This window comes from Dermacentor variabilis, chromosome 1, assembly GCF_050947875.1.
Source record: "Dermacentor variabilis isolate Ectoservices chromosome 1, ASM5094787v1, whole genome shotgun sequence".
NCBI classification, from domain to species: domain Eukaryota; kingdom Metazoa; phylum Arthropoda; class Arachnida; order Ixodida; family Ixodidae; genus Dermacentor; species Dermacentor variabilis.
Window position 1 is genome coordinate 37,333,362 of NC_134568.1, and position 20,351 is coordinate 37,353,712.

The 20,351-nt window shown below is 48.0% G+C and overlaps 1 protein-coding gene across 1 annotated transcript in view; it reads left to right on the forward strand.

The window, feature by feature from the left end:
• LOC142576540 (uncharacterized) overlaps positions 1 to 20,351 on the forward strand; it is a 206,108-nt gene that overhangs the window by 110,259 nt on the left and 75,498 nt on the right. The window contains exon 4 of the mRNA XM_075686704.1: positions 11,170 to 11,469. Within this exon, the coding sequence (XP_075542819.1) occupies positions 11,170 to 11,469 (300 nt within the window). The remainder of the gene's footprint in view (positions 1 to 11,169; positions 11,470 to 20,351) is intronic.

Genomic DNA, 20,351 nt, shown 5'->3' on the forward strand with positions numbered 1-20,351 from the left:
CCTAGGCGGTCGCATCGCCGCAGTCGCGCCTGGAAACACCTGGCGATGAGTGTTGCGGCGACGACGATCGGGCCAAAATGTCTGCCGCCCCGCCGCAGTCGCGCCGGCAAAACCACGTGTCGCAGGCGAAACGCAACACCGCGGATAGGGTAACGGGAAGAAAAAAATTGAAGAGGTTCAATGTGTCCTCGCGAATAAAAGTCAAAGCAGAAAATAAAATAAGAACGTAGTTACGTTCACTGGCTTTAGTGTCTTGAGATGGATGCTTTGGCACCACTGAAAAAGCATGTTGATATTTTTTCATGTGACATAACGGCACGAATGAACCACCACAACACTTCGTCTCATCGGACCTCGATGCGTGGTTTGTCAACTTGTCTGATAGTGTTTCAGTGTACTAGAACAGGGGCAGTCTGCTCAGGAAGCGCTCGCCGCTGAGGCGCTTCATGTGGATAGCACGAGATGGCGCTGTAGCAACATGGGCTGCACGAGATTGGGATGCCTTAGAACACGCACCTATAAAGCGAGATATAAGAAGGAAGAAGAAGCATGTGCTTGCTGCGGATGGTATGGTATCAATAACTTTATTGGGTCCTGAAGGTCAACCCTAGGTGGACGCGGGCCGTTCCCACGTTGGGACTGTCAGGCCGAGCCCTTCAGCAACATCGCGGACCTTCTGGACTGCCCGTAATTGGTCAGAGAGTGATTCACTGTGTAGCATTTGCCGCCACCATTCTTGTTCCTTGTCACAGTCTGTGAAGACCGCGGAGCACTGCCAAAGCATGTGGTCAAGAGTAATGATGCCATTGCACTTATTACAGTTGGTTTGAGTTTCCCTCTCTGAATAGATCCTGTTAATAAAATCTGGACTTGGGTATGTCCTTGTTTGTAGCAAACGTAATGTGACCGCTTGGGCTGTGCAAAGCTTACCGTGTGGCAATGGGTATTCCCTTCTGCTTAAATAATAGTGCTTCGTCATTTCGTTATATGTTAATAATCGATCCCAGTGTTCCCCGGGTGAAGTGTAAGTTGCTCGGTCTTGAAGAGCACGGCTAGAAAGTCCTCGTGCAGCTTCATTTGCCACCTCATTGAAGTTCCTCCGACCACCGTCCACCACTCCCAGATGTGCAGGAAACCAGCGGATTTCAATCCGCTCACTGTTGACCTTCTCTAGTAATCTTGTTGCTATCCGTGTCACATATCCGTTAATAAAGTTGCGTATGGCTGTTCTAGAGTCGCTGTAAATATGTGTCCACCGATTAGCCCAGATGGCTAAGGCGATTGCTACTTGTTCTGCTACTGTTGGGTCCTTGGTATAGACGGTGATGGCATCCCGTATGTTACCTTGAGTGTCTACAACAACGGAGGTATACGCATCCTTATTTTTAACCCAGGCAGCGTCAACGAAAACCGCCTGCTGCTTATGTTGATCTATGTCTTGAAGGAGTGCCTTCGCCCTTGCCTTCCGTCTCTCGAGGTTATGTGTCGGGTGCATGTTACTAGGGAACGAGGTCGTCTTTATTGTTTCTCGCAGTCCCGCTTACAATTCTGTTAATAATTCTTCTTCGTTGGTGTGGTTGTTAATTTCTACGCCACTTTCTTCAAGTAGTGCCCTCCCAGGTCGTGTCCCCATTAGTCTCTCCTGGTGGGTCACCTGTTGTGCCTCAGCTATCTCTTCTAGTGTGTTATGCAGCCCTAGGCGCGATAAGCTATCATTGGCCGTGCTGATGGGAAGTCCTAGTGCAGTTTTTATAAGTCGTCTGATTAAAGCGTTTAGCTTGTTCTTATCAGCCTGTGTCCATTGCAGCATGCCTGCCACGTACGAGAAGTGGCAAAAGGCGAATGCATGTACCAATCTTACGGCACTGTTTTCTCCTAGCCCCTTATGCTTGTTCGTAATTCTACGCAGAAGCCTAATAACTTCTTCTGACTTGTTAGAGATTTGTTTTATCATCCTGCTGTTAGATCCATTCGCTTGCAGGAGAAGTCCTAGCACTCTAATAGTCTCCACCTGCCTGATTGGTTCTCCATTCTTGGCGTATATGTCAATGCGAGGTTCTTCCTCTGGGATATATCGGTTCGGCTTGCGCCCACGCTGGCTGCTCCGTAGTACCAATAGTTCTGATATTTTAGCAGAGCAGTTCAGTCCCATACCCTCAAGTATTGTTTCCACTACATAAATGCTTTCTTGTAGTTTGGTCTCTGTTTGTCCCATATTACCTTCGGCACTCCAGATTGTTACATCATCTGCATATATTGCAAAGTGGATACCCTCAATCTGCGCGAGACCTCGAGCCACTTTTGACATTGCCAAATTAAATAACATGGGAGAGAGGACAGACCCTTGTGGTGTCCCACTATTCCCAAGTTCCAGGGTTGTCGATTGGAGTTCGGATGACCTGAGACAAGCAGAACGGCCACCGAGAAAGGCTTTGGCTATATTGTGCAATCACTTACCCAATTCCATCTCTGAGAGGATATCCAATATGGCCCTGCGCTTGATACGATCAAAGGCCTTTTCTACATCTAGGCCTAGGAGAGCTCTCCTATGTAGCGGGCTAGCAAGAATAAGGTGATGTTTGATTAAAAGCATTGCATCTTGAGTCGAAAGTCCAGGGCGGAAACCGATCAGGTTATGCGGAAGAACATTTCTGTTTTCTACATACTTAGTCAGTCTATTGAGTATGACAAGCTCCATGGTTTTGCCCAGACATGATGTTAACGATATGGGTCTTAGGTTATCTAGATTGAGTTTCTTGCCTGGTTTGGGAATAAGAATTGTGTTAGCAGTTTTCTATTCATTCGGATAATCACCGTTTTTCCAGAGTTCGTTGAAATACTCTGTTAAATATTTTATAGAATCATCGTCCAAATTTTTCTACAGCCTATTGGAAATGCCATCTAGACCGGCAGCGGATGTACTGTTGAGGTCGTACAGGGCTGCGCGAACGTCGCTTTCTGTGAAGTCTTGATCCATAGGCTCACAGTCTTCCCCTGTATATTCAGGCTGGTCTGTACTCTCATTGCTATCCTTAAGTGGTAAATACTTAGCTGTGAGCAGATCCAGAATGTCCTCCTCCGTTGTGTCCTGACTCTCACGATGGACGAGTCGTGCTACTGCTGTTCTCCTATTAGATTTCGTGCCGTTCTCATGAAGCAGATGTCTAAGTAAGTTCCAATTTCCACCACGTTTGATTCGACCATCTATAGATTTACAAAGCTCATCCCATTGTTATTTCTGTAACTTTCTGGATTGTTCTTCAATCTCCCTATTCAACAATGCTATGCGCTTCCTGAGTCTCCTCTTCAGCCGTTGCGTTTTTCATCTCTTTAACATAGATTGTTTGGCTTCAATCAAGTGCGCCAGCCTACTGTCCATGATTTCGATCTCCTCCTCTGTGGTAATATCCTTCGTTGCCGCCTTTACATCTTCCCTGAGCTGAGTGGTCCAAGTTTGGAGTGTTTTCTTTTGTCCTGTCTCTGTGTCAGCTCTGCTTTTCCTTGCTTTCCGAAAAAGGTACCAGTCAATGTAGTTAAAGTGCTTTATCTCATTACTGGGTGTTTCCAATAGTACTTGTCATATGTAATGATCACTACCCAGGTCAATATTGGAGTTATTGAAGCCAGCGTTGGCTAAATTTGATACAAAAGTAGGGTCTGGGGTGGAGTCCCTGCATGTAGATGTACCACACCTAGTGGGATAAGCTGGGTCTGTGATGAGGGAGAGATTCAGATCTGTAGCTAGGTGCCAGAGTCCATCCCCTTTCTTAGTATTCCAGCGATATCTCCAGGTTTGATGTGGCGCGTTGAAATCCCCTCCAATAAATAGTTAAGCGTGCTTAGTAACAGCCATAGTCGTATTAAGAAGTGCCCTGAAACTCTGTTTCATGTCAGTAGGGCTGCTATAAACATTGAGACAAAAGAGGCTTTGCAGTTTGCTTCTATTCCTTTTCAAAATTATTTCCACAAGTAAGTATTCTAATTTGTTTAGTCCAAGGCGCAAATCATGTTCTATGTATGGTATTTTCGTATTTACGAGCGTGGCAAGCCCCCTACCCGGCTCTTTGCCCCTGCATGTCACTTTGTATTCGGATAGGCTGATCTCATCCGCCAAGGTGTCCTGCAACATGATTATTTTCGGTTTGTCTGGAGAGGTTTTTATTAACTGCATGAGAGGTGCTTTTTTGTGATAAAATCCTCGGCAATTCCATTGCCACACGGTAAAGCTCCCCCTGCTAGCATTTGCTTATGGAACCCGCCTTAATGCTACCCGCTAGAGTACGCTTCGCAGAAAACCCGACGCGCCAGGGAGCGATCTGACGCTTTCTACTTCTGAGGGTAGGTATTCGTCGTCCTCGCCTTGCGCTTCTACTTTGGTAAGCCTCTTTTCAGCCGCCAGTCTCCATTTCCATAACTTATCAACTTTGAAGGTAGTTTTATCTATGGCATCTCTAAGTTGTGTAATCGCCTCCTTGATCTCTTCCAAAGCAGAGCACACTGTTGTTTCTACTGGGCTTATTGCTCGCTTCTTTGGAGCTGGTGTGTTTTCTTCATCCTGATTGTTGTCATTATTCACCGGTTTGGCTATTGCTGCTTTTGTGGAGCTAGTCTGCGAGTTCTTGCGAAGTTCTACAACCTGCTTAGTAAGTTCTTCATTTGCCTTTCTGAGATATGTTACTTCTGTATTTAGCTGTTCTATTCTGGCATCATTATCTCCGACGGACCGCCCCGCACCGCTCTCCGCAGCCCTCACAGTACCTTTCCCTTTGTCGGCCCAGGCTGTTCCAGATGTCGTCTTGTCGCCAGGCGTCTGCCCTCCTCCTTCGAAGCGCACCTGCACTTCACGTGATCTAGAGCGGCTTCTGCCCTTCAAAGGGGTGCGGCGTCTTGACCGTGTGGGGCTCCTTGAGCGCGTGCGCCCGCTGGTGCCCGTTCGGGCATCCCATTACAGCTGAGCTGATGTCGCCCCGATGCAGATCTGCTGCGTTCTCGTCGTCGCATTCGCATCAGGTATGGAATTTGGTACCGCTGTCGGCAAGTCTTGTCCCCAGTTGGCTGGTCCCCTCCACAGAATTTGCAGTTAGCCACACACATGTGATTGTCCTCCGGGTTTTGAGTTCCACATCCTCTGCACTGTAGCACGTCCGGTGTTGGACATACATCTGATCGATGTCCAATCTTTCCGCAAGCATAGCAAACATCAAACTGCTTCCTATACAGGTAGCACCTTACAAGGGTCGACCCATATCTGACATAATTGGGTACCTTGAGCCCATCAAAAAGAACAATGACCGAGCCCGTCGATTTAATACGTTTGGCTGCCAATGCCAGTGGGTTAAAGTCATGCACAATGTTCTTCATTATCGTGGCTCGATTCTCTCTGAGGTCAACTCTTCGAATAACCCCTTTACACGTGGTATACGGAGCTGTCTCGTAGGCGTTAACTTCATATTCGGTTTCCAATATAATGATTGACCTGATTCGCACATACATTGCAGCATGACTGGGATCTGGTGTACTAACCACCACGATGTTTTGCGTGAAGTTAGGGCAAACGACATCCTCTCGGTTGTGTTGCGGAGTCAGGCCCGATGCTTCAATAATCGCCGCGCCTATCGCTGTGGTGCTCACTTTGCTCAAGTTGAGACCTCCTCGTGGGCGGATGATGATATTGCTGTGCTCCTCAGGCAATTGGGGCCTCCTTGATGCCTTGACAATCCGGTGTTTGAACATAGTGGTTATAGGTCCCTTGTTCTTGCTGCTGTTGCCTTGCTCTTGCTGGCTCTGCGGCGTAGCGGTAGTGTCTTCACCGCTATCCGGTAGCGTCTTCATCTTCCATGCGCGTTTCCGCCATTGCGGCCCGGCGGGGCCAGTAGGCCTAGTTGGGTCTTGCACCAAGAAAGGCCAGTAAAAGTCCAGAAATGGAAGTCCCACCTTGAAGAAAGGTGTCCGCCAATTCCCGGTGACTTCACAAATCCAGTGATGTGCTTGAATCCGTGATGGTGGTAAAGATGGCTGCACAAACATTCAGAAATGACGCAGCCGATGTGAGGGTTGTCCGCACCTCGGTTTCTTCTTCCTCCAATCTGCTGCGGTAAAGCTAGGGAAACTATGGAGCATGTTTTATTAGAATGTGAAGACGTCTACCCATCGGTCGATTTACGCACCACTGGCCTCCTTGAAGCTCTTGGGTTCAGCGAGAGCAGTGGAAAAGTAAACATCTCCGCAATAGGGATTAGTAAGAGGCGACTGGAGGATTGGTGGAATAAACGTAGGGAAACGATAAAAAACGGAGATGTACAGAAGCACAGTTCGCAATAGGGGATCAAAAAATTTGGTTGTGGGAGTTCATAGTGTTCTTTCTTTCTTTTTTTATTGTTGAACCTAGGTAGGACATTAGGCGGTATAATAGCAAGAGCTTGGTGGCTCAACCCACCGCCTCGTTCGAAAGGGGAGGCTCATAACATCCATCCATCCTGTACGGAACGGACGGCGCAGCGCCAGCGCTGCATGCTGATATTGTGATAATCATTTTCTGTCGCAGTCAAATAGACGTACAAATGCTCGGCGGACGTTAAGATGCATCCTCGAAACTCACTTCTTATACGAGATGCACTATATGTACACTCTCAGCGTATCTCAACGCCCATTAGATTGATTTATTGGTTATTGGTTAAAGGTTTTGCAGACACCGAAGTAGTGGCGTAAAGCCGATAAATTTGTTTTGATCCACGCTGCCACGTAACCAGACATTATTAGGACGGAAAACTTGGCTGGAAATAACGCTGTGGTTAAGGACATCGAATTGACTTAAAGCAACTCGGATTCCAGGTGCACACATTTTCTTTTGCGGTTCGCATTCATAAAAAAGCGGCCGCGTCATCCGCGACCCAACGTCAAGCGCTTTGTTAGACAGGCCAAAGCCAAAGAGCTTCCCTGCTTGGCATTTAGCTTCTTTCGCGAAAAACGTTTGTCCCTCGTTCTTTCATTCTGTTTCGCGAACCCCCCCCCCCCAGCAACTTCATTTGCACAGTTTATTCGTGAATTTCTTTATATACATCATGAAGTGCTCCCGAACGTCACGCACATGTGCGAGTACACACCGACATCCTACATTTCTATGAAAGGAATAAAACAGGTAGGAAAGACGCCATGTAACAGGGATCTCTGCAAAACTACACACAGTATGCCAAAACACAGAAAAACAGTGCGAGTACATTCCATCCCAAACAATGGAGGCCTACAGCGGAATTAACAAGCTCAAATGAATTCCTTAATTTGTTTCGTAATTATGCTCACACAATTAGCTTTTTTAATGCAGCAGAAAAAGTTGTGCATTCAGATAAAGAAGACAAAAAAGGGTCAGCATACATATGTTGCACCAGCCTGCTAAGAACAGTATAGGTAACATTAAAGTGCAATTTCTTTTTTCGTCGTGCTTGTCTTCGCTCATTAAGACCTTTAACGTAAAAGTGCAGCCTTGTTAGGACATAAAAACGCACAACTGCAGATGTGAAATCATCAGCATGTAATTTGCAGTCTATGGCATAGCCAAATTAGAAGCTTTCACTAGAATCATGACATCAACTATGCTGTCGCTGCAAAGCTCCTCTTTGCTGAGGGAGGTTGTAAATATATTCCCTCAAGGTTCTTTAGTGCTTGAAAAAGCACCTTGGGGGATGCAGAAATCCTCCCCTGTCACAAATTTCGTGAATTTTGAGACTCTGCTACTGACACTAGAGTTCGGCAAAAGAAGAGAGCGGCAGTTCTCAAATTTGTTGCGAGTAAATTATTTCTGCGCGAAATACCCTGCCATATATAGTGAATGAGGCGGCCATCGCTCCTTTCCTCCACATAAGCCCGGTGCTCTGCCGGAGTACTGTTTAGCCTTGCTCTACCAGCGCCAGATTTCCAGCTTCAACTAACTCATGAAGTCACGCAACGTCACCTTCCTTGTCAGAATTATCAGGTGAGTGAAGCAGCGATACCAAATCTTTACTGACCTCTGTGTTCCCTGTCTGCATTGCCTTCGCCAAGTTATAAGAAGACAGGCAATTCACAACAATCAAAAATTGAGACGGCGTTGGGTGATCGTTGGATCCGCACGACTACCTCCCAAGAAGTTCTACAACTTATATTGGCTTAGTCTAGATGTCAATAGGTATTTAAAACCCTCTGCTTCCAACTATTCTAACAGAGCCAAAGTGCTGCACAATGTCACACGGAGCCCACCTGCCGTCGACTGGCTTAAGAAGCCACAAAGACCTCTTGCATTGGAAAGCATATTTAGCGCCAGCGAACAAGGACAGGAGGAAGACGACACCAGAATGCGCTAACTTCAACAACTTGATATTCAGGAAACACCCACCTATTTAACCCATGCACAGTTAAATAGGTGGGTGTTTCCTGAAAATCAAGTTGTTGGAGTTAGCGCATTCTGGTGTCGTCTCCCTTCCAATTAGCTTTCCAAGTCAGTTTACCAACACGCCCGACAAGGCAATGCCTTTGCATGTGACTCGCAACAAGACTCGAGGAATTCCTTCAGAGTTCTTCAGAGCAAGCACGCTGCAACCGGCCGCAACACACGATGAACGCGTCCGCACAGCCCACGCGACTCCAGCGCAGCCGCATACATCAGGGACCTGTATACGCTCCCGGCTTCAAAGCAGTGCGTGGCGCGCTCCGCCATCTGAACACACTGCCCCTATTCTAGTACATTGTAATAGTGCGTTGATTTGGCTTGTTTCGTTGTATGTTCCAATGCGCAACTTTAGAATAATCAATGCACTATTCGGCGTTACATGTTTATAAGAACATTACACCCACAAAGTCAGAATTGAAAATGTAAAGCGCAACTTTGGGAATGTCAATGCACCTTTCACATCAAAAATTTATAAGAAGCTTGTACCCATAAAGTTTCGGAGTTCACATCCATGTGCTCCGTAGATTCTGCGGCCTCCGCGTGATGCCGCGACGTGCCCGTTCGCCATCAAAATGCCCTTGAAACTTTACGCTTGGATGGGGCTCCTTGCGTTATGTGACTCCCGGTGCATGGGGCGTTGACGCGAAATCCAGCCCGAGTTCACAATGTTCGCGGTGAAATGTCCCTTCGAAGGTCAAAAAGACATTCTGGACAAAATCTAGAATGATTTCCGGCGCCGTGGGTTCCTTTGGTCGGCCATGCACGAACAGCACGAGAAAATTTCGAGGAGGCGGGGGCTGAAGCCCCATAAGCCGCCCCCCCCTGGCTACGCCCCTGTCATCGAGAGCTTAATTACTGTAATAAAGCAAACCTTTCTAACCTTACTATGCGTAATTATTCTGACTATTAGTTAGGCACAAAACGACAATGACCATCTCGCGGATTTGCGTTGTGATGATTGCATGACGTACGTACATCGGATCAAGGTTCATTGGGCATACGCCATAGCGTCTATGCCACATCGTTGTCAGGATCTACTTGAACTGTGTCATGAGCTAGGGATGGTCGATAATTTTTTTTTATTCGATTAACAATTAATCCTTCATTTTAGTTTCTAGTGGATTAATCGCTTTCGATGCAGGATTTTTCATCGATTTATTCATCAATAGAAATTTTTGCCAGGCACTTTCAAAAAGGTTGGAACTCTATCTACTTTTGTAATACCCTATCTCAATGATTTACACGTGGAGCCAATTCAGCTTGAAAGACGAGTGTATAAACAATTGATAAAGGATAATATTTGACTTGTTAAAGATGAAATATGATTGGCACTACAGGCTTTTGAAAATATAAAGAATATTTGTTATAAAATGGTATTATTGCAGAATTAAATAAGATACATGGCACTGGTGAATCCCTGTACAGTACCATTAAACAAGAAATGAAAAAAATTGCATAAAGCAGAGGTGAAGCTTCCAACTGAAATATGCAAGAAATTCTAATATCCACAGGGGAAAAGAAAATTACTAGTTAAGGGTTTTGAGCCACATGCTCTTTTCTCCAGAGCGAATAAATCTGAATTGGCTGGGATGTATGGGTGAAACGGACACCCTCTTTGAATGGCCACGCAACCATCATGCGGCAATAGATGCTCGCACGCTAAGATTTGCTGGAATCGTGATGAACTCCATCGATGTGTTAAAATAGATGCTCCAAACCGGCTCGTAGGATGTACCACCCATTTATTGGACTGGGAGTGACACGATGATCAACGACAATTGTTGCTATAGTATGCCTTGAATTGCGAAGGCATTTCAAGCCTCCGGTTTCGGGCGGCGTGAGGGGTGTGGAGAAAGACAGGCGAAGCGCTGAGGCTTGGCATCACTTGATATCGCAAGAACAGGCAACAGTCGCTCTACCACAGCCACACAGTCACTGCTCATGCGCCGCCATCCCAGTGCGATTTCAACATTTTCGCGCCACTCCTGTCAAACTCTCTAAAACAATTATTCGAACAGGTTTCATGGATAAGTATATTAAGTGTAAGGCGGACATCGATGAAGAATAATCATTTTGCGGGATACATTTTCTCGATTAATCGAATAATCATTCATTGATATTACCAAACCTATCATGAGCATTCCCAATAAGGTGATCAACATTCCTAAGTGTACACAGCAGTAGAAGATGATGTCATTGCGCACAAATTTCGGCACATTGACGCAAAGGCGACAACTGCAGGGCGGCTGCAGCAGGACAAGATAAATTGCTTCACTGATTGCCTAGAAGGTGATGCGTTCCGTTGTTATCTTACAGAGGTTGTCGACAGAGACCATCAAATAAAACCTGCTCGAACACTTTGTCGCACCCTTCGGGGACCCATTCCGCTTGCTCATGCATCCTCGACTAGAGAGGTTGGCAGATACGCAGAGAAAACGTAAGGAGCAGGGCAATCGTGGGCACATGAAGTGATCTGACTTATCAATAATGTGCTGGCTCTGCGTATCCCCCCTTTTCTGTGTGTTTTCCTGTTTGCCGTGCGCATATATTATGCTCGTCCGCAAATAAAGATCAATTGCAAGTTAGCGGTGTTTACTTGTCTCTGTCCTTCCTTTCCTAATATATATACTTTCGTGCGCCACGCAAATACCGCCGTTACGAACCGCAATCAACTCGCCCAAGCCTCCACCCTATCAAGAGAAAACGTAATTTTATTGCCTTAATTGCGCCTTTTCTTCTGCCTACAGAGCCAAGTTTCCTCTTCGACGTGCCACAGTTCACCAGCCTGGCCAGTCCGAACGGCTCCCTAGTGTTTTCATGGACGTGGAGCGAGGCGCCGAGGCCTGAGCTTGCAGGATACTATTTACGCGGTACTGCCCCTGAGCACAATTTTCAGACAACGCTGTCGCCCTTGCTGAGTGGCTTCACAGTTGATGGCCTCAGGAGATACACCGAATACAACATTACGCTACAGCCATTCTACAACCTCTACGGCCAGCCGAAAGTTGGGATATCAACACAGTCGATCGTGCGAACTCCTGCTACTGGTAAGGGTGCTTTTGAGATGCAGTTTCTACGGTGTCGTTATTATAATCAATGTCCGATATATTAAAGTTCACGCTTCTGAGATCAAAAAACTTAGAAAGCACTTAAGTGCACCTTTATGATGAAGCTTGCTTGAGCTGTATCCGCACGACAAACCGAATTCCACGGACAAACATGAAGTGTCTCAGTGCCACAAAAAAAATATAGGTAAATAAATACTGATACTTTAAGTGCGAAAACAAGGATATTATTATAAGGCACGCTGTAGTGCGGGACTCCATAATAATTTTCACAACTCATGGTTCCTTAACGTGCACCTAAATCTATTTACACGACCGTTTTTGCCTTTCACCCCCATGAAAATGCAGCAGCCACGCATGTGATGCAACCTGTGAACTGGAGCTCAGCAGCCTAACACTAAAAAATATTGCGCCTCTTGCGGCTTTATTTTGCCCCCATATAAAAAAAAATTACTGTGCTTACACAACGATCGACATCAATGTAGCGCGCGTTTACTTTCTTTAACGCTGAGCGCCCGGTATATTCAGATCGCGAATGCAATGCGCGTTATCAGTGTGACGTATACGTCACGCTGATAACGCGATATCTATAGATCTTGACAGGAACGTGGCGAGCGCAGCGTTTTCAAGAACTCAAGGAAGCGAGATGAGAAAAATTGTTTGGGGACAAAATACGGCTTAAATGGCGTAAGCTTTATTTCAGAGCTACACTCTGAAACGAGTTAACACCCTGTCGCGAAAAGAGTATACCGCGGGCCTCTTTGCCTTTTTTCGGGAATTTTGTGGGCTCCTTGACGCGGGGGAAGCCTTTCTACCGAAATAATAGCGACGGCACCGCGGACATGTACTCCCGCCCGGTCGCCGCCGCCGCACCTGAGCCGTGACTACGTGCACATGACGCGTCCTCTTCCCACGCTCGGCTGTCAAAAGCTGATTAGTTATGGTCAAAGTGCTTTTGTATACGGAGTGTTGACGCGACCATTTTTTGGGCCCCTTAAACTCTGACGCTTATTGGATGATGTCGGACTGCCTGATTGGTCGGAGTAATGAAATAACCCATTGATGGAGAAGCCTGTCCCTTGGATGCTGCGGAAACTTAGTTAAGGAATAGTTTTAGTTTTTTGAGGTGTGAGCAAGTAGACAGCAGCAGACGGCGCAACTTCACCAGGGGAGACCAGGCCGGTTAGGCAGGCCAACGGCGACGGGTATGACATTGTTCTGTTTGTCGATATTTTTGTACAGTGTAAACTTAAGGTAAAATACCAAGTGAATAAACCTAGTTGTCGGAACGCTACCTCTCGTCGTCGTACCCACGGATTTGGACTCACCACTGCCAGAGCTAATCCCCATTCATCTCCGTCTGCCTGGTGAACGGATGCGTTAGATATTGAACGGCTGCGTCACTTCGCTTCAACCCTTTGGGGTTTATCTTGTCTTACAACGAGACTCGTCGTCACCCTGCTTGCGTTTCCTTTCGTCAAAACTCGGCGCTGGCTACTTTCCTGTTCAGAATGCTGTGTTGCGCTGATAATGCGCAAGCCGTTGTTACGTCTCAGCACCACCAAGGGTGTTAATTGAGCGTTTGCCACGTGTCAAACCACCGCGCCTCCTAGCGAAACCTCATCGGGACGTGGACAAGGACTAAAAGTGCTCACCCCACCATTACCTAGAAACCGGAGAAAATTATGAACAGAAGGGTACCACGACAACGAATGGACAGGCGCAGTTAATTAGACAAGTTAAATCACCACCCAACCGGTTGTTGCGTGATTCCACGAAAGACCTTCAGCCCACCCTTGACCTTGTAGACTGAGCGATAAACGGTGTTGGCAACGACGAACGAACCAGGTGTCGCCGGTTGATTTCTTTCTTCCCCAAATTCCAAACCAGTTTCTTCGAGGCGGCGTTACTGCGGGTTATGGCTAGCGTGGGCGTGGCATCGCAACGAGGTCGACGATGGTTATTTGCCAATGGACAGTCTTCAAATTCTCTAGTCGACTCACCTAAGGAAGACGACGGGATTAAAAACAGATACTTTTCGAGAGTGGTGACAGAGGGTCCTGATGTGAACTGAGACGTTTAACTTGCTCCTGCATGGATTGGGCTTCCGTACTGCATGGAGCCATGTAACTGAGCCAATAAACCCTTTTTCGTTCATTTTCTACAACTTCGCGTCGTAGTCGATGAGCTTGGTGGATTCCGTGCCCTGAACGCCACCCTAGCCGCAACACCATGGGTGACTTGGAAGTACCGGACTCGCCGCGTTAAAGAAAGGAAATGCGAGCAAGACAGGTGACGATTATTGTTGTGAGACAAGATAGGACCTAAAGAGTCTAAAGTTTTTCAAGAGTCTACAGCGGCGGGTAAGTGCCACCGAATCAAACCTCACCGAAACACGGAGCAGGCGCTCTGCTAGCAGCGCGATTTGTACGCGGTATTCGGTTTGTGGGACGAATGCAGTTTTAATGCAGGCCGTGAACACTACCTACAAAGAGTAGTTGCAAAGAAAAAGCTCAAGTTACGTGGAACGATTCACAAACATTACGGCAGCAAAATTGCGAGGTAGATGTTCACTGTTCATGAAAACGCAATGCTCATATTTATTCATTTAAACCTGTAATGAACATCAAGGAGCGGGAAACCTTCCATTTCCAGTTTCATTTCTCCTGAGTTTCTCTTACAGAGACAATGTGCTGAATGCTTCGCGGGACGCTGCTCAGAGTGCGCAATTACTATTCAGACTGGATGTGGATTCATAATCGATATCGTTACACAAAGCGATCACTGTGAAGCGAACGCATGCAGGTTTCACTTAATTTTCATGTCTGTTGCAGATATTCCCATTTATAGATGTTTTCCTACGCATTCCGCTAATTCGCATAAATAAACTTTAACAGCCTGATTTTTAGAGCAGAACGTCATCGATGCCGCGCGTACTGATCTAGGGAAACATCCGGCTCCAACATCCTTAATTGCCCATGAATTTATATCTTTCATAATACTTAATTCGTTGTACAGTAATTTTAGATAATTTGTTTGGGATGATGTTTTATCACCGCTGATACTGTTGCACTGAAATCGCCTACATTGAACTGGAAATTGTTAATCAGCTTCTCGAGTGGCAGATAACTCGATCCATATTTCTGCGGTTTAACAGGCACACGAAAATAGCAGACGGGAAGCGTATCGCGTGAAAATCTCACAACAGGTTCAGCGTACAAAAACTTTAGCGTGACGAACCAAAAACTACGAGGAGTACAAATTCACATTCTGCGTCAACCCCATAGCAGATAGGTAGCACATAACTGTTCGAAGCCGGAGTTATATCTCCTGTTAACTTTGCCAAAAGCGCGCATTACAAATCAGTGCAGAGTGCCCTTACTTAATATTAATGGTGAGTAATCTTTAAAGGTTTGGGAAAACTTGTAAAGCCATGAACGATATTTATACAGAAAAGTTTTTCGACAACGCGCAAAAAAAGATCAGAATGAAGGTAAGAAAAGGTTAAAGGTAAGAAAAATGGTAAGCATGGAAGGTAAGAATTGTCATGTACTCTCTAAAGTAGCACGAATGAGCATAGCAAAATTCAACATGGTCTTTCCAGTGAGAACCGAAGAAAGCCTTCAACGCTTGCCTCAAGATCACTGCCTTTCAAGACTTCTCGATTCACCATCCCAGCAACAGCATATCCTTGCGGGTGCGTTCGCTAACGAATGTAGACCGCCTCACTCACCTGCAAGTTCTGCCGCTCGCAGCTGATTCTATAGAACAAGTACAAGCGTACTTGACTTCTGGTTCTAAGTTGCGTCGGTATGTGGTTTCTTGTGTTCACCTGGGGGAATCACGGCAAAGCCTTGTTGACGCTTTCAACTGCTCCACACACAAGGTCGGGACAGTGGGTTCCTGGTCGTGCCTGGACGTGCCTGGTCACTCTCAAAAGTTCTCGGACTCCACGAGCCATATGACGTACTGTGGATACATGCTGCAGTTGCATGTGTATAAGCTGGGGCTTGTACATTGCTACCAGTCTTTCCATCTCGGTCATATGCGAACCTCGTGTCCACATTCCACAGATGCCTCTGTGGAGGCGCCCGAGATACCAACATATAAATGGGGACTCTGCCAAACGGAGAGTCATGATATAACATCCAAAAACTGCCCAGTCAAAAGCAAGGCTGTCAAAGTCCACTTCGGCTGCAAGTGCCGCCGGCATTCTATGACACCGGATGGAAGGGACAGTGTCATTCCAACGAGCAATTGGTTCGCATTGCTGTTACCCCCCCCTCCCCCCCCCGGAAGAAGACACCCGAACATTAACATATTCTCACATCTCTGACTACGACAGCTGAGGATACAGCGACATCGTCAAGCCGGGCAAAGCACATGCTGAGCGTAATATAACGTTGACTAAATTGAGTGACACGAGAGCAGACAATCTTGCCAAGTTGGATCAGCAGATAACTAAGCTCCAAAAGGAAGTCATGCGCCACGCACAGCGAAGAGTCATTTTCATTCGATTCGCCGGACGAAATACGACACGTGAGAAAGAGGTGTCGCGCTCTGTACATGAGAAATCTTCCGCCTGTGTATCGACACAGACCAATCTGACCCCGGCTGAGCTTATCCACTTTGTGGCCTGCAACTGCAAGTGCTATCAAAGGTGCTGCTGGCCAACCTACCACGGCTACAGTGACTACTGATTCGAAAGCAATGCGGCACCATTGTGTCTTGCAGCGGTACGGCCGCGGACTTGCCAATAAAGTAGGAGAGCTTCGCCATCCCCTCACCATAGGAAAGCTCTCCGCTTAGTATCTTCTCCTAAGGGAGATGAACTCGCTTCTTCGGGTCCCCAAATTTTTTGCATATGCTTCCCCAACCAACCCGGATCGGCGCTGCAGTATATTGACGCGTGAACTCGTTTATCTTTTACGGTTGAGCGCTGTTACCGTCTAAAAAATGTTATCGCTCAGCGCAGGACGCGCCTACATGTATCGGAAGTTTCTAGAATGTTATCGATGCTTCTATCCATTGCCTGTTGTCGCCGAACCTTGAGTAATCTGATTGCAATTATGCGCGACGCGAATGGTGCAGAATTTTGTGGAAGGCAGGCGGGTCCCAGCAATTACTCTGGAATATTCGACGACTGATGTATAAAAGCCGACGCGCTTGACCCGTTGATCAGATTTCGACGATCGCCGACTGTGTTCGCCGCTGTCGCCGTTCTTTGAGCATAGCCTGTTTTTGGGGGCACAGGTCCGCCCAATAACAGTTTCGTCTGTTACAGTATTGCTACTGTGTTCTTTACGGTCACTACCACGTGACATCTGGTGGAGGTGCTTTGTGTTCATGTATCGGACACCCCACAAAGCTGTGATCCAAGCCCGAAGGCGGAAGACAACACCAAAGTCGCCAGGAACCAGTGAGGTAGCTGCTGGCTGCAAGGATTTCCCCCCCCCCCGAGCACGGACCTTTGCCTGAGACGACCAGGAAGATTGTCGCCAAGTCATCCCCAATGGTAGCCCCGGCGTCGGCCATCGTGCTACAGCAGCCCAGGGAGCCTCCGACCTTCCGCGGTTCAGCATTCGAAGATCAGGAAAGCTGGCTTGAGACATACGAGAGGGTCGCTACGTTTAAAAACTGGAACAGCGACGACAAGCTACACCATGTCTTTTTCGCATTGGAAGATGCCTCCAGGACGTAATTCGAGAATCGAGAAGCCACTTTAGTGGCGTGGGAGCTGTTCCGCAGCGGCTTCCTGCAGACATTTATAAGCGTCGTGCGAAAAGAGCGAGCCCAAGTTTTACTAGAAACCCGAGTGCAGCTGCCTAATGAGAACGTTGCCATCTTTACGGAAGAAATGAGCCGTCTGTTCCGCCACACCGACCCGGAAATGCCCGAGGAGAAAACAGTCCGCCTGCTCAAGCGTGGTGTGAAAGAAGAACTTTTCGGCGGAATCATACGAAGCCAACCGAAGACTGTCGACGAGTTTTTTAGGGAGGCCACCAGCATCGAGAAGACACTGCAAATGCGCAACCGGCAATTCAACCGCCGCACGAACTAAACAAACTACGCCGGAGTTCAATCACTGGCCACCGACGCCCTGCGCGAGACTATCAGAGCAGTCGTGCGGGAGGGGCTTCAGAAGCTGTTCCCTTCGTCGCAGACTCAAGTGACTTCGATTGCCGACGTCGTACAAGAGGAGCTCCAGCAATCACCCAGAGTAGCCCCTGAATCGCCGCAGAATCAGCCGCAAGCGATGACGTACGCCGCTGTAGCCCGCCGTCACGTTCCGCCTCCGCGCCCGCGGCGGGGCCCAGTGACGCCACAGTTCCGTTGTCCCCCACCGTCGCCGCCAGCACGCCAACCCATCGCCCCCCCGCAGCATTCCAAAGAAGAGAGACGTCTGGCGCGCTCCTGACAACCGCCCGTTCTGTTACCACTGTGGAGAAGCGGGTCACGTCTACCGCCGATGCCCATACCGGGAGAAGGGACTGCTAGGGCTCACCGTTAACGCTCCGCGACCACAGCTTTGGGAACGACCTCGCGATATCGCCGACTACCTCGCCGCCACTTAGGGGAGCCCTCTACGACCATACCGTTCTCCGTCACTAGGCCGCTACCTGTCGCTGCAGCACCGTCCATACACTGGCCCAGCCCGGGGCCGGTCCGTGAGCCCATATCCGGAAAACTAAAAGCAGCAACCGATGGAGGTGCGGTTGCTGTTCGTCGAACTGACGAAGATCCTCCGCCGCCGACGAAGAAGCCGAAAAGACGATCTCCACAATATATCAACGACACTCCAACATCGCGACGAAGCCATAAAGTCAAAAATACGCCGACGAAATTGGCGACGCGACGTTCCAGCTTCAATTCAACACAATGCAGCTGTGATCAGACGCCAAGACCTAACTGCAACGCAAGGCAAAAAACCACCGATCTCGACGTGCTTCTCGATGGCCACGCAGTCACCGCTTTAGTGGACTCAGGAGCCGATTACTCCGTCATTAGTGGGCCCAGCGCCGCCCAGTTGAAGAAAGTTAAGACTACATGGGAAGGCCCGCAAATTCGGACCGCTGGAGGGTACTTCATAACGCCGACTGGAATCTGCGCGGCAAGAATTACCATTCATGATCGGACATACCCTGCCACGTTCGTTATCCTCCAACAGTGTTCACGAGACGTCATTCTCGGCATGGACTTCCTGAACCAACACGGCACAATCATCGACCTGACGTCGATGGCAGTAACGCTGTCGAAAGATCAAGTGATACCGCCGGAGAGCCCTCGTAGTCACCACGCCTTGAGTGTGCTCGAAGATGAAGTGAGCATCCCGCCTTGCTCCAGCATTGTTATTTCGTTAGGCACCGAATCACCGACCTGAAGTCGATGGCAGTAACGCTGTCGACAGATCAAGTGATACCTCCGGAGAGCCCTCGTAGTCACCCCGCCTTGAGTGTGCTCGAAGACGAAGTGAGCATCCCGCCTTGCTCAAACATTGTTATTTCGTTGGGCACCGAAACAGCCGCTGACGTAGATGACGCATCGAAGACGACCAACGTCTACTGCTCGACCGTGAAATTTGCGTCGCAAGAAGGATCGTTCGACTCCACGAAGGGAAAGCTGAAGTGATGCTTTCTGGTGCAGTGAGCTGAAGTGAAATTCAGCCAGGAATTCAAGCACATCAACAAGGGCACGACAGTCGCGTACACGGAGGAAATTGTGGAAACCAGCAATGCGTTTGTCCTCTCGGATTCTGGCGCATCTACCGCAACGACCATAGTTCCCGAACCAGACTTCGACATCAATCCAAGTCTCCCTATGAGCAAGCAGCAACAGCTCAGAATTATTCTCCAACGATACAAACACTGCTTTTCGACGTCATCGACGATTCGACGAACACCACTCGCAAAGCATCGCATAATAACCGAAGAGTACACTCGACCACTCCGCTAGCGCCCTTACCGAGTTTCGACGCGAGAACGTGAAGCTATTACGCAACAAGTCGACGAAATGCTGCGTGATGACATCATCCAGCCGTCGAAAAGCACGTTGGAATCTCCTGTAGTCTTAGTTAAGAAAAAGGACGGAACCCTACGTTTCTGCGTCGATTATCGTAGACTGAACAAGATCACGAAGAAGGACGTATACCCCCTCCCACGGATAGACGGCGCATTCGATCGGCTCTGCAACGATAAATACATCTCGTCGATAGACCTCAAGTCTGGCTACTAGCAAATAGAAGTCGACTAAAGACATCGCGAAAAGACCGCCTTTATCGCACAAGACGGCCTCCAAGAGTTCAAGGTTATGCCATTTGGACTGTGCTCGACGCCTGCAAAATTCCAGCGCGTGAGGGACACGGTTTTAGCAGGATTGAAGTGACAGACCTGCCTTGTTTACTTGGATGACGTCGTCGTCTTCGCCGGAAATTTCGACGATCACCTTAGGCGGCTTGCGACAGTGGTAGAGGCCATCAAGTCATCAGAGCTTACTTTGAAGCTGGAAAAGTGCCGCTTCGCTTACGATGAGCTTCTTTTTCTAGGCCACGTGATCAGCAAATGTTGTGTCCGCTCCGACCCCTAAATGACAGCTGCCGTCGCAATATTTCCGCAGCCCATCGGCAAGAAGGCACTGCGTAGATTCCTTGCTATGTGTGCATACTGCAGGCGCTTTGTCAAGGACTTTTCACGTATCGCTGAGCCGCTGACACATCTAACTAAATGTGATGTCGAGTTCAAGTGGGAAACGCCGCAGGCCGATGCATTTCAAGAACTCAAAAGACGCATGCAGTCGCCGCCGGTACTTGCGCACTTCGACGAGGACGCCGATGCCAAAATCCACACTGACGCCAGTAGCCTACGCCT